At 34.3% G+C, this 13696-nt stretch overlaps 1 protein-coding gene across 1 annotated transcript in view; it reads right to left on the minus strand.

Moving 5' to 3' along the window:
* The window catches only part of LOC128982850 (tetratricopeptide repeat protein 21B-like), a 300450-nt gene that overhangs the window by 187263 nt on the left and 99491 nt on the right, over nt 1-13696 (minus strand). The window contains exons 7-9 of the mRNA XM_054401889.1: nt 10980-11166; nt 10454-10684; nt 9601-9810 (exon numbers count right to left, since the gene is read on the minus strand). Of these exons, the coding sequence (XP_054257864.1) occupies nt 9601-9810; nt 10454-10684; nt 10980-11166 (628 nt within the window). The remainder of the gene's footprint in view (nt 1-9600; nt 9811-10453; nt 10685-10979; nt 11167-13696) is intronic.

Here is a 13696-nt window from a genome sequence, read left to right on the forward strand (position 1 = left end):
ATCTACATATAGCGTTCGTAACCTCTGCTTAACGATTTGTCAGCGTCTTTATCTTGATATAACGACCCCTTCTCCCTCCCACATAATCGTTTTGAAAACATTACAGCTCCTTTGATGAAAATGAAATGGAAAAATGACTTCAACTTCAACTCTTGCGCCAACAATCGTCTGCTCCGTTTTACACTTCTGTCTGCTGTGCGCTATATGTTGCAACAGTTTTCAGATCCAACAGCAGAACAGGGAATGATGACGATATAATGCTTAGTAAACTGTGATTGAGTGATTAGTAACCATGGTAACTTTATTAAGGCTGTGATTGGGCAATGAGTAGGCCTAAATATGGCCTAACTTATTGAATTAGTGTATGAATTGAAGAGAAACCGAATAAAGAACAGAAGAACAAAGAAAAGAATAACAAGATTGTTCTCGATACATTCTTTTTAAGAGTGTTTTTATTATCTCTAAATATAATTTTACACTTTTTTATGACTTAGGCCTACTATCAATTCCTATGTTGTGATACAGCACCTACGAGTAGCCTATCGGTGTTTGTCTCTTGGTGCAAATAACTTATATGGCAAGGCCATGTCTCAGGGTTCGTTTCTTGATGCAAATAACATATTTGGCAAGGCCATGTCTCAGTGTTTGTCTCCCGATGCAAATAACTTATATGGTAAGGCCATGTCTCAGTGTTTGTCTCTTGATGCAAAGAACATATATGGCAATGGCATGTATCTTTCCGAACCGAATCCGACCAGATTTTTCGGATATCTGCACACCTCTAGTTTTTAGTTTTGTACCTGGATGATAAGCTAACGGCCTATAATCTCGTCTCAAAAATATCCCGTTAGTATTTCAATCCCGCCCAATGCTTCGTGATAAAAGAAAACCCGAACTTTCGGGTCTTGTCCATCACTATAAAATACCCTGTGTCTGTGTACAAGAAGATTATTTCTGTATATACAGGGTGAATAAAAAGTCAAGACTCCCCTATCTAATATTTTTCTAAGTTAGAACACAGTATAGACTTCTTGTACACAGACACGGGGTATTTTACTTGTAGAACTTCACATACCCGGCTATCACTACTGTGGACCTGGAACGAATTTAAGGAAGATATTAACAAGAGGTGATCCAGGCATAAATAAATTGGCTGCTGCATGCGAAAACCACGATATAGCATACTCAAGATCGAACTATAGTAAAATATACACAGATACCCTTTTCGTGGTCGTGCAAACTTAGTGTATTTTATGATTTTGAAAATTGTTAGTGTTCCCAAAAAATGAGGGATTATGGGCTCAACTGGGGATTACTCTATATATAAGATATATTAACCTTTAAACATTACCAATTTAATTTTAAACAGTATGATTTAAATTGGCATTCTGTTAATTACGTTTTTTTTAACCCGCCCTTATGACAGTGTGTATTTGGATCCGATCCAAATTTTTCAAGATCCGGATCCGGATCCGGTACCAACATTTTCTTGGATCCGCCCATCACTAATGTTCACCTTCGTATATCGATTATCATTGCTGTAATTATTTGTTGATCTGGTTATTTTCCACGGCGGCGACGATATGAATGTTTTAGTTTTGTGTCATAGACCATAGACGATCACTCATAGACCGATGTAACATCGATGGGAACGAGTAGTGTTGAAATTAATTATTACGTCGTGAAAAAATAATGATGAATTAAGTAACCTTATGAACATTTTGACTTAGACCTCAGTCTCAAACGTGATTATATACAGTCTATCCGGAAATGTCGGATATTTAATGGATAGTGTCGGATATCAAATTTGGGCTATCAAACCGACCCGAAATTTTGGATCCTATAGCCTATGCTAACGCAGAAATTTGGTGTTTTCTATATGTAGCCTACGTATTTTTCATCTACAAAACGCGGGACCGACCGATCGACTAGTCTCAAAGCTGTCCCTTCCGAAATGAATAACTCGTACAGTACAGTACTGTATCGCGCACGAGTCAATTTGATAACCGTTCGGCAACAAATACATTTGTTATTCGTATTCGTCCACTAACCGTTCTGTACGTAGTTATAGTATTATTATGTTATTGCCCATGAAGTCTCGGATCCTTTTTACATAGATTATTTAGTATATAATCATATTTTTAAAAATTTAGACAGCCAATTTTATAAAGTAGTCGGTATTAACACACAACTTTCAGACCATGATGGACAAATTCTAGAAATTATAAATAAACATAAAAATCTAATGTTAAACAATTCTTCTCAATTTTATTATGAATACAAAAGAAAATTCGGCAACTCTAATATAGAACAATTTATTAATATTTTACAAAATGAAACTTGGTTAGATCTTTTCTTATCACCGGTTGAAAATAACTATGACACATTTTATAAAACTTTCATTGGTCATTTTAATGAATGCTTCCCTAAAACTCTTTCAAGACAGCACACTAAAAAGAAATGGATTTCAAAGGAACTTAGGACAGAAAGACAGGAAATTATTGATTTAAGTCGTATAGCGAGAGATATTAAATCCAAAGTTTTGTTGGATAAAGCTAAAAAATGAACAAACATTATAAAGAAAAATTAAAATCTTCAAAAAAAGAATATTACAAAAAGAAAATTTGTAATTCTAATAATGTTAATAAAACATCTTGGATGATAATTAATTCTGAAGTAGGAACTGGCTCTTTAAAAACTGAAAACATAAATTTAAAAATAAATTATGGTGTTTGTTTTGAAACTTTATTGATTTGTAACCAGTTCATTGATTATTTTGCAAATATTGTGGATGACAGTGTCTTGTCGAATCTAGAGCAAGCCAGAGATGATCATAGCAGTAGTAATACTGGGAGAGAGATACTTCCATGTGACAGGAAATTTGGTTTTAGCTTTGTTGATGAGAAGGGCATAGATGCTATGATCTGCAGCCTAAAAAATTCTTGTCAGTATGGGGTATGATGATGTCCCAGTGGTACTTCTAAAAAAAGCTAAATCAGTCTTACTAAAACCTATTACTCACCTTATAAATTCTTCCTTAATTTCAGGTATTTTCCCCAACAAACTTAAGATTACAAAATTAAAACCACTCTTCAAAAAAGGAGACAAGAAAATTGTATCAAACTATCGCCCTATAGCATTGTTACCAGCTATCTCTAAAATTTATGAAAAAGTAGTTTATAATCAATTGGTAAATTAAATTTTTTTGAAAAATTATCTATTTGATGACTGTCAACATGGCTTCCGCTATGGTCGATCTGTTATTACAGCTGCCACAGACTTTATTGAATCTGTTATAGATAGTCTAGACAACAAAGGTAAAGTTGCGGGTCTATTCATGGACATTAACAAAGCCTTTGATTCAATATCACATGATTTATTAATTTTGAAATTGAGTAAATTAGGAATTAAAAACAATGCTTTAAACTGGCTAAAATCTTACCTTCATGATAGAAAACAGTTTGTCAAAATTATTTACCATAACAACAAAGATTATAAAATCCCTTATTGTTCCGCTATTACAGCAGTTAAATATGGGTGCCACAGGGATCCATTCTAGGTCCCCTTTTATTTATTTGCTATTTAAGAGACTTCCCTCAGCTTTCTGATTTCAGTAAACTTTGTCTGTATGCTGATGACACCAATTAGAAAGTCACTGCGACTGCATCAACCGTTGCTGAATTAGAAATTAAAATTAATTCTGACCTAACTCTTTTTAACAATTTTTTTAATGCCAATAATTTGCTTTTAAATCCTGAAAAAACTAATATCATTTGTTTTAAATCTCGATCTGTTCAAAATATAACTCAACCTAATGTTACCATATTTGATAAAAAAATTGAAGTCAAAGACACCATAACATTTTTAGGATTAGACAATAGACAATAGACAATTAATCTTTATTTACACATTCATTAAGAATAGTAGTAGCGTCAATTTACAATTTTTTCTAAATGTGTGGTTGAGGTGTTGTTTAGTCAAAGACCTGTTGATGGTATTCTTTTAAGGAATAGAAAGGTCGATTAATGAGCCATTGATGCAAAGCTGGTTTGAGGTCATCTTCTGACTTGCTTCTTAGATCTGGAGGTAGCCTGTTGTAGATTTTCATTCCTGCGTATGAAGGTTTCTTTTCAAACTGTGCCGTGCGATGTTGTGGAAGGTTGTACTGCATGGTGTTTCTCAGGTTGTGTTGGTGCATTTCGCCACGCCTTGTAGGGTTATTTCTTACTGCAAATAACACAACTTCCTGGATGTAGAGTGCTACAAGGGTAAGTACTTTGAGTGACCTGAATGCTTCCCTGCAGCTGTCGAGTCTGTGGAGTCCTGCAGTTATTCTGACTGCCTTTTTTTGTTTTCTGAGAACTCTTTGCATGTTAGTGGCAGAGGTTCCACCCCATGCTACAAGTCCATATCTCATATGTGACTCGAAAAGTGCAAAGTATGCTACTTTTGTTGTCATGTCATCTGTTGCATTTTTTATATGTTTAAGAGCATAGATGGCTGAACTTAATTTTTTACATATATTGTCCACATGCGGGGTCCAGGTTAAATTCTTGTCGAGTGTGATGCCCAAAAACTTAGCTTCATCTTCCACTTCTACATCTGGGAGTCGTGGCACTTCTTGAGATTTAAGGCCAAAAGCTATTTGAGTTGTTTTAGATGTGTTTACTGCGAGATCATTGTTATAGCAGTATTGGTAGGCCATGCTGAGTGACACATAGGATTTTACTTCTAGATTTTCAGCTAGTGGTTCATTAAACACTAAGGTTGTGTCATCAGCATACATAAGAGTAAGGCAGGCGTCTCCTATTTGTTGCGGCAAATCATTGGTAAAAAGAATAAACAGTACCGGACCCATAACTGACCCTTGGGGAACTCCTCGATTTATTGGTTGAAAATTTGATCTTGCTTTTCTTATTAGGCTGTTATCTCTGTGCCTTAGTTCTACAAAATGACTCCTGTCTGTAAGGTAGCTTTGAAACCATTCTCTTACTATCCCTGATACCCCCAGGGAATCCAGCTTTTTAAGGATTAGCTGGTGGTCAAGGCAGTCAAATGCCTTACTGAAATCAAGAAAGATTCCTGTTGTTAGATTTCCTTCATCTAGGCTGTCAATCAGGGACTCAACCATCTGAATTATTGCTGTTGTTGTGGATTTCCCTTTGTAAATCCATGTTGCAGGTTGTTTAGTAGGTTGTGATTTGTGCAGTGGTCTAAAAGTCTTTTTAAAACAACTTTTTCATATATTTTGGTGAAGGTGGAAACGAGGGAAATTGGTCTGTAGTTGCTTGCTTCTAATGTGCTACCTTTTTTAAATTTCGGGTATACTTTAGTTATTTTAAGTAGTGAAGGAAAGATGCCTTGTTTTAGGGACTTATTTATCAAATCAGCCAATGGTAGTGCTAGTTCATTGCAGCAATGCTTAAGTATTTTTGACGAGATTTCATCAATTCCAGACAAGTTTTTTGCTTTAAGTTTGTTTATAATCATTTTGACTTCCTTCTCGTCTGTGCTTTGAAAGGAGGAAAACGGTGGACCTGTTTGAGTTACGTGTGGAGTTTGAGCTGTGTACTTTAGGTGTTTTTGTTTCTCTACTGTTTTTTCTCCTACTTGTGTAAAAAATGTATTCAAATGCTCTGCAACATGGGTCACATTACTTATGAGTTGGCCATCTACTTGAAGGGTTATTTCATTTAGGGATGTTTCCTTTTTGGACCACACTGTGTTTATTGTTTCCCAGATAGCTTTAGATTTATTTTCAACTTTCATCAACTGGTCAGAGTTAGCCTTTTTCCGCATCGTTTTCAAGTACAGGTCTTAGTTCTTTTTATTTTCAATAGAAACCCTTCTGTCATCTGGATTTCCCGTCACCTCAAACTTTCTTAGAGCTTTAAGAAATTCGGCTTTGAGTCTCACTGCTTCTGGGTCCATAGAGAATTTTAGTTTATGTTTTCTTTGTGTTTTTGTCTTCTTTTGGGGGCAGGCTGCATCCATAGCTACTCTCACTATGTTACTCAAAGTTTTAAAAGCTTCTTCGGCATTGTTTATTGAGGTAACACTAAGCCAGTTTTCTTGACTGAGAAGATACTTGAGGTCTTGCAGGTTTTTATTTTTTAGAAAGTATTAGAAGATTAGAAATAGAAAGTACCCTTAAATGGAACCGTCACGTTGAACAATTACTCGCTAAAATTTCTTCTGGCCTTTACGCTTTGGTTAGGCTAAACAAATTTTGTGAAAAAGAATCTCTAAAAGTTGTTTATTTCCATCCATTCAGTGATATTATTTGGACTATCTCTATATGGTGCAACTACTAAAGACAACTTAAACTCTATTTTGATAATAAAAAAAAAAACCATTAGAATTATTCGTAATTTACAACCTAGAACTTCAGTTAAAGATTATTTTAAATTAGAAAACATCATGACTGTTTATGGAATGTATGTTTTTAAAACAGTTTTATCCATAAAAAATAGATTTCAGGAATTGGAGCTAATCGGTAACAATCATGAATATAACACCAGAAACCGGGGCTGCATCGCAGTGAGCTCTCACACTCTGGAACTTTTCAAAAAGAAACCCAAATATGCTGGTTCAAAACTTTATAACAAAATTCCACAAAGCATAACAGATGAGGTGTCAAGAAAAAAATTCAAAATTAAATTGAAGCAGTACCTCATCAACAAAGCTATTTATTCTTTCGATGAGTTGTAGGAAGTAATGTCAATTTTTGCATTGTTAATTCTAAGAAACCTCTGTTTTTCATTTTTCAATACCTGTATTTGACACTAATTATGTATGTATTGTATACTACTAACAAATAAAGATTATTTGAATTTGAATTTGAATTTGTATTCGACCTTCTATCTTTAGTTTCAAAACATCGCCGATCTCACGGATATCTTCGGTTAGCGATGGGGTATCGGAATGATGTTTATTAACCAATAATCAAAATTTTCCCTGATCCTTCTCAAAATTCACGTACAATTCACAGATTTTTTCCTGGTCATCAAAATTCACGTTCCTAATTAACAAATTTCATCCTAGCCTAAACCCTGCCTAGGCCTAAATAGGTAGTTTAAGTAATTATACCAAATTTTCTAAGTTATATGGTTACTAATTATTAGTACCTCCTACCTTAGGCCTAATAAAAAATTTGGCCTAGACTACTTGTTGGCTGCAGCATTAAATTATTTAGGCCTACACATCACTTGTTATTGTGTGTTTTATTTTTTCTTGCCTTTAATTCCTCCTCACTAACATGATAATCAGGCCAGGTCCAAATTCACCAACATTTTTGGGGTCGTTTCTAATGTCCAAATTCACCAACTTTCTATCTGGAGCAGGTACGATATTTCTCCCGGCGGGCGGGGAAGGAATTCCCTCCGAATAGTTTACCATCGCCTGCTCCGTCTCGTCTCGGCGAGAGTGTACTGTAACCTAACCTAACCTAACCTAACCTAAAGCTGCCTGAAACAATCACAGCTTAAACAGTACTATTAGGGCTAAGCAGTACACTCTCACCGAGACGAGACGGAGCAGGCGAGGGCAAACTATTCGGAGGGAATTCCTTCCCCGCCCGCCGGGAGAAATATCGTACCTGCTCCAAGTAGAAAGTTGGTGAATTTGGACATTAGAAACGATCCCATAAATGTTGGTGAATTTGGACGTAGCCTGATAATCAACCTAACTAACTAACTTAATAAGGTAAGTTTAAGAATAATTTAAATTCAAATAAGAAACAGAATTTATAAAAATAAATTTATTTATTAAACAGAAAACTTATATCAAACTAGATATTGTATCACAAGTTAAAAACATCAATATGCAATTAGGTATTTTAAAATAGGTAATCACTTGTAAAGGCACTTCATCTGTCTGAAGTTTGAAGTTTATGGGTACTAGGGCTATCCTCTTCACTCAGTACATTTATAAAAATGATCAAGTCACTTGTCTCTGACAGACTGAAAATATCAAACAAAAACATAGTAGGCCTATTATCTCGAAATAAAATCCCACATTAAACACTTAATTTAAAATTAAAACACATTTCACTGTATCCCGGTATAGCCTATTTGGCCTTTCTTTATAAACTCACATTTTCTAGGTTAAGTTACAATTCAAACTGTAGTTGTCGTGTTTCTGCCACCAGATTGAAAATTGCACAATCAAAATCACAAACAGAATATGTTTATTTTACTTTCTATTAAACTTCCACTAACAAAATCAATTTTATTTTAAGTTACAAATTCACTTTAAAGTAAAAACATTCAAAACTGACTTTGACATAACTAAATCACTCCAATCCATTGTTTTGTTGTTACGCCAGCTGTCACCATATCTGCTCTCTCTCTCTCTCTCTCTCTCTCTCTCTCTCTCTCTCTCTCTATCTCTCTCTCTCTCTCTCTAGTCAGTCTGCTGGTCTGCTCATTCTCCTTCTGCTTTGTTTTCCCATCAAACAGCTGTTTTGCAGGGCTGACGTTGCCATATTTATCATTACACCATTATGGTGAATGTCGGCAAAATTATCATAAAATTGCTATAGCTTTTATTTCGTAAAAAAAATTAATAGTTTGACTAATTTTAATCATGTTTATGTAAACTGATTAGAAAATAAATGATACTAATAGTTTGTTTACGCCAATACCACAGTTGTAAAAGTACAGAAATTATCGTCCATCTGGCAATACTGAGTTTAAAGTGGAACTGATCTTTTCTTTCTGCCAAGACTCAATGAGATTGCGTCATTTAGATGCATCGATGTTCCTTGCAGTAACTTATCGGTTTGTAAAACTAAACACCAATACCGATTAATGTGAAAAAATATTATGCTACAATAGGTTATTTTTATTTGTTGTATTTCTATATTTTGGTATAAAATATTTTGTTATTTCTATATTTTGGTATAAAATATTGTTATGGCAGTTCAAACTAAATCTGATACTGTACTTTATAATATCTTCAAGAATCGTCTGCCATTGTTATACTAGTCAGGAACTCCCTTGTTGACTATCGACTATTGCAATTCGATAGATTCATTCAATGCTTTATTTCAACCATTGACTATTATATAGTCAATGTTTCAACTTACTGTATCGTTATCGAGACGTATTGTTGACTGTTGTAGGAAAGAGAAAGTCTGATAAGCCTACTTAACGCGCATCTACTCGACTCGACTCGATGCTCGAGTTTTTACTCAAATACTCGACTCGAATTGAAAAATCACTACTCGCCCACCCCTAGCCAAAACGGCCGTAACGGAAGTTACAACTCATTGAGCTGTAGACAAAAGGTAAATACAATTTTTTGGTTACATCACAGCTCAGGGGCTAAAAATATGGATTTTAATTTGTAATTAGGTGAGCTAGTCAGTAGTCAAAGATTGCACTAGTGTCTTAAAATTCTATCTTCTACTTTATTTTTTGTTACCAAGATAGTCGATGTTACATAAAAGATGAAATAGCTAACAAAAAAACCATCCCTTCAGTTTGACTTGGTTAAAAAGTCTGCATATCTGACAGAAATCAGTAATTTACATCAGCGCAATCTGACAGTTGCTCACTTTAACTTGGGAATGTAATGTCCAGTCAAGTATAAACTGACCTGTGCCAGATGTATCTGTGCTAGTATGAGATGTGCCTCAGTGTTGGTGGAGTCCACACGTGTTAAGACGTGTTGTACTGTCTGTGTAGCCTTGCTGTGGTCCCCCAGCGTGGTGTAGGCTCGTGCTAGACTCAGTGATACACTAGTCAGTCCAGGACATGCCTCAACCAACTGCCTCAGAACACTCACTCTCTTATGCAGACCTTCTTTCTGCAAATTTTATTAAATACTTCAACTTTTATAGAGCCATTATGGAATCATATTTATTTACAATACAAATTATTAGAAGGAGAACAAATGATGATTAAAGTGAATCAATAGAATATAGATTAGTAAGAATAAAAATACTAAAATACTATACCAGATACGTTTTTAGATTCAAGATATCATGTACACCATTCAATAAAATGGAGTTAAGAAAATGTATTGAAATAGAGACAGTTTTTCTTTTGAGAAAATAACTATTTAAATTTAATGACTTAAGGAAAAAGTATACTCAGTTTGGGCTAGGGACTTTATTTATTTTTTTATAATTATAACAGCTGGTGATTTATCTACAATCTCTATTTATTTTTTTGAATGTTGTAAGATAAGTAGAAAAGAAAAGTCGCAGGGTCGACATGAACTTACACACTTTATATAACCGATTAAGTTTCAAAACATAATTTAATTTTGATTTAACAATGAACAAGAACAAAAAAAAATTAAACCAATATTTATAATTACTTTTTTTAATTAGCGAACTTATAAATTATAAATTTAAGTAAGTTTGTGTTGTAAAATTAGCCTTAGGCAGGTCTGAAGAGAAAAGAAGCTGTAAAAAAAGCCATTCTGCAATGGACCGGTTACTTACACTTTCTGGATATTGAGTAACAAGTTGTAACAGCAGATCTGGATTCAAGGAGCGTAAGTAGTGTGGACCGTACGGCTTGGGTGCAGCTGTCGAGTGTACTAGAGCCACGGCCTGGTCGAGTGTGTCGAGCGTAGTGGCAGCATTGGGCTGACATTGGGCCTTCAACAGTAGCAGCTCAGGGGTGGGAGAGGAACCACAAACCTCCATCAGGAACTCTACTTGTTGTAGAACCTGCCAAGCAATTTAATATTCAACCATACAGTAAATCTTATGATGCACAAGAACTTACAGAAGCATATAACAGAACACTTTATGTTTTAAAGGTAAAAGAAATTGTTCATGTGAATTTTAATTGGTGTTCAAAAATCGTTTACAGTCAAACAAATATTCATTACTAAAATGTCAAAGTTGAACTAAGTCAACTAAGTATAAATAAAGGCCTTTTTATTTATTTAAGTACATTAATAAATAACGAACTTTGACACATTTATTAATTGACAAATGTATGCTGGATAGTGCCAGATACCTGATCAGTAGGTCCAGACTGAGCCAGCTGAGTTGCTGTCAATCCTGTGAGTGACTCTGTGCCTGTCGGGTTCAGCTTTGTAACTTGACGGTATAGTTTCCCTGCCTCAGCCAACTTGCCACATAGTCTGTGCTGTGTTGCCAACTCCAACAGGGCTTGTGCGCTTCCAAACTTATTCTCATTAGCTCTGAAAGTTAAATTATTTAACTAAATAAGTAAGCTAAAACTTGTCCTTTTTGCATTACCATTATTGATAATCGCTATTTGGGTTAATTTTCATATCAAAGGTTAATTTGGTTAGAAAAAAAAGTTTAACATGGAGAAGCGACACTGAGAAAATTATGAATGTCAGCCAACAATCACCGATGGAGCACGTTGGCCGCGATGTGAAGCCAGTATTTTTCACTAATCTTCACCAAGATGGCAGCTGCCGGCTGAGATGAGCCCTAGTAGCGCGCGCAACTAATTAAATGTTAGTTGATAGCAATGATATCCGTGACAATACGCCTTTGTATTACAAATATTTCTATTACTAACACAATGACCTTCAAAATATGCTTTTAATTTTTTTTTGCGTTTACCGTTTGTTAGAAAAAGTTAGTTTACATAATTAACAACAAAAACTTTTTGGGCGAAAGAAAAATTCTGAATAGCTACAAATTAATTGATAATATATGTATCTATATTGTATTGTTTTATTAAGTTCTGGCATTTGGTTTACAATGTAAGAATTTTCAAAGTCACAAGATAGTTTCTGAAACTCTTTATACAACTTTCCTTTATATTCTGCCTGTCATATTAATTTTTGTGAAAGAGCTAAAAAATATTAATTTTTAGATGAATACCTAAAAAAAATAACACGAAGAACATTTATATGTACTCCATGTTCTTCTAATTAGTTTTTTAACTTTTCTGTATAGCTCCAAACTTGAGTACCTAAACTGTATTACCTACAAGTAAAGCTGGCATCTAGCGCTTCTAACCTAAAGTAAGATAGGCGTGCTCCATCTATTGGTCTTATGTGATCGTTGATGTCAGCAAACCATAGTTAGTTATTACAGATGACTAGGATGTTTACCCAACCTCATCAATGACAATGTAAAAGAATCAGCAAGAAGAAGGTATTCATGAAGAATTAATACTAAAATGATAAGAAAATTAATACTAATTTTTTAAAGGATTTTTTTTTACACTTTTTTAAACAATATTTTAAATTATAAAATTATCCTGTCATATTAAACTGCCACGCCAGTGATGTTTTTTAGAGCAGGTTAGGGAGATTGATTTCAAGTACAGTGGAGTCCTGATTCCAAAGATTTCTCAATCCACAACCTTATTAATTAGCTAAAATGATTGATTATTAAAATAATAAAAACTTTGTGGTGTAATTATAATAGAGAAGAAAAAGTTGAGAGAATTTATTTATATTAGAGGTTGATTTATTAGGAGAAAAAATGAGTACGTGTTGTTATGAGAAGTGATTTGAGGCGAATGAATGCAACAATGGATATGGTCATGTGTTGGAATTACATGGACTATTAAAAAAAGACATTTAAAAACTAATACATAAAACAAAGACATGTTACGTCAAGTGTCTTTGTTTTATGTATTAGTTTTTAAATGTCTTTGTTTTTGTTTTTAACAGTCCATGTAATTCCATCACATGACCATATCCATTGTTGCATTCATTTGCCTCAAATCACTTCTCATAACAACACGTACTCATTTTTTCTCTTAATAAATCAACCTCTTGTATATAAATTCTCTCTACTTTTTCTTCTCTATTATAATTACACCAAACATTTCTGGTCCTATCGAGCCGCGGATTATATCTACGAGCATTAGTGCGACTTTTTCTCAAGTTTATTTTCAATGTCTCGGTTAAACGTAATTCCTCCAACGTGAAGCCGCGCCAATGACAATACCGCATCGCCATTTTAAACTTTTCGTCTACGTCACACTACAGTCCACACTCCTCTCATTCCAAGTGTTCAACATCGTCAGCATCTGCTAGTTCCGCTCCGCATTCATCACTTCGACTTCATTTCGTCTACAACTTCAACTTCAAACGTCATGAAATTGAAAAGTAAGATTACTTTGAAGACAATGAAGACAAGGCACCGTATCTCATCGTAAGTAAACAATAAATCAATATCAACACTGAAATAATAAAGAAACCCTGATTTTATTCCTCAGTTGTCCTTATACTAAAATCACTCTATCCATTTACAATATCTCAACTACTTATTGAACTCATTAAAGAACGATCTAGGCCTAACATTCAAAATTAGATTTCCACATTTTCTAATAGATGCAAATTCCAATTAAATAAATTAAATACGATCAATGAGTATATTCAATCGTGTCCATCAGAAATAACAGAAGCTCAAACCGCTAAACTTAATTTTTTTTTGCACGAAGCTAAAACAATTTCTGCCAACTTTGAAGCTACCCTTGATAAGCTTCTTGCTGTTGATGACGATACTAACGTTTTTTCTAACAATAAAGAACCTATTTTAAAGCTCCAGGACGACATATCAGAACTCTCAATAAACATTCAAACCAAAATTTCTCTTCTAATTCAGAATTTTAAATATGAACACTTGCCAAATAACTCGGTAACATCAAACCCAACCTCTAGGCCTACTCGTAGCATTGTAAAATTGCCTAAGCTAGAACTGAAGTCCTTCAATGGTGACACTATGACAAGGATTTCC

The sequence above is a fragment of the Macrosteles quadrilineatus genome, unplaced genomic scaffold (assembly GCF_028750875.1).
Source record: "Macrosteles quadrilineatus isolate MER2022 unplaced genomic scaffold, UCM_ALF_1.0 Scaffold_1__1_contigs__length_201487025, whole genome shotgun sequence".
Taxonomy (NCBI): domain Eukaryota; kingdom Metazoa; phylum Arthropoda; class Insecta; order Hemiptera; family Cicadellidae; genus Macrosteles; species Macrosteles quadrilineatus.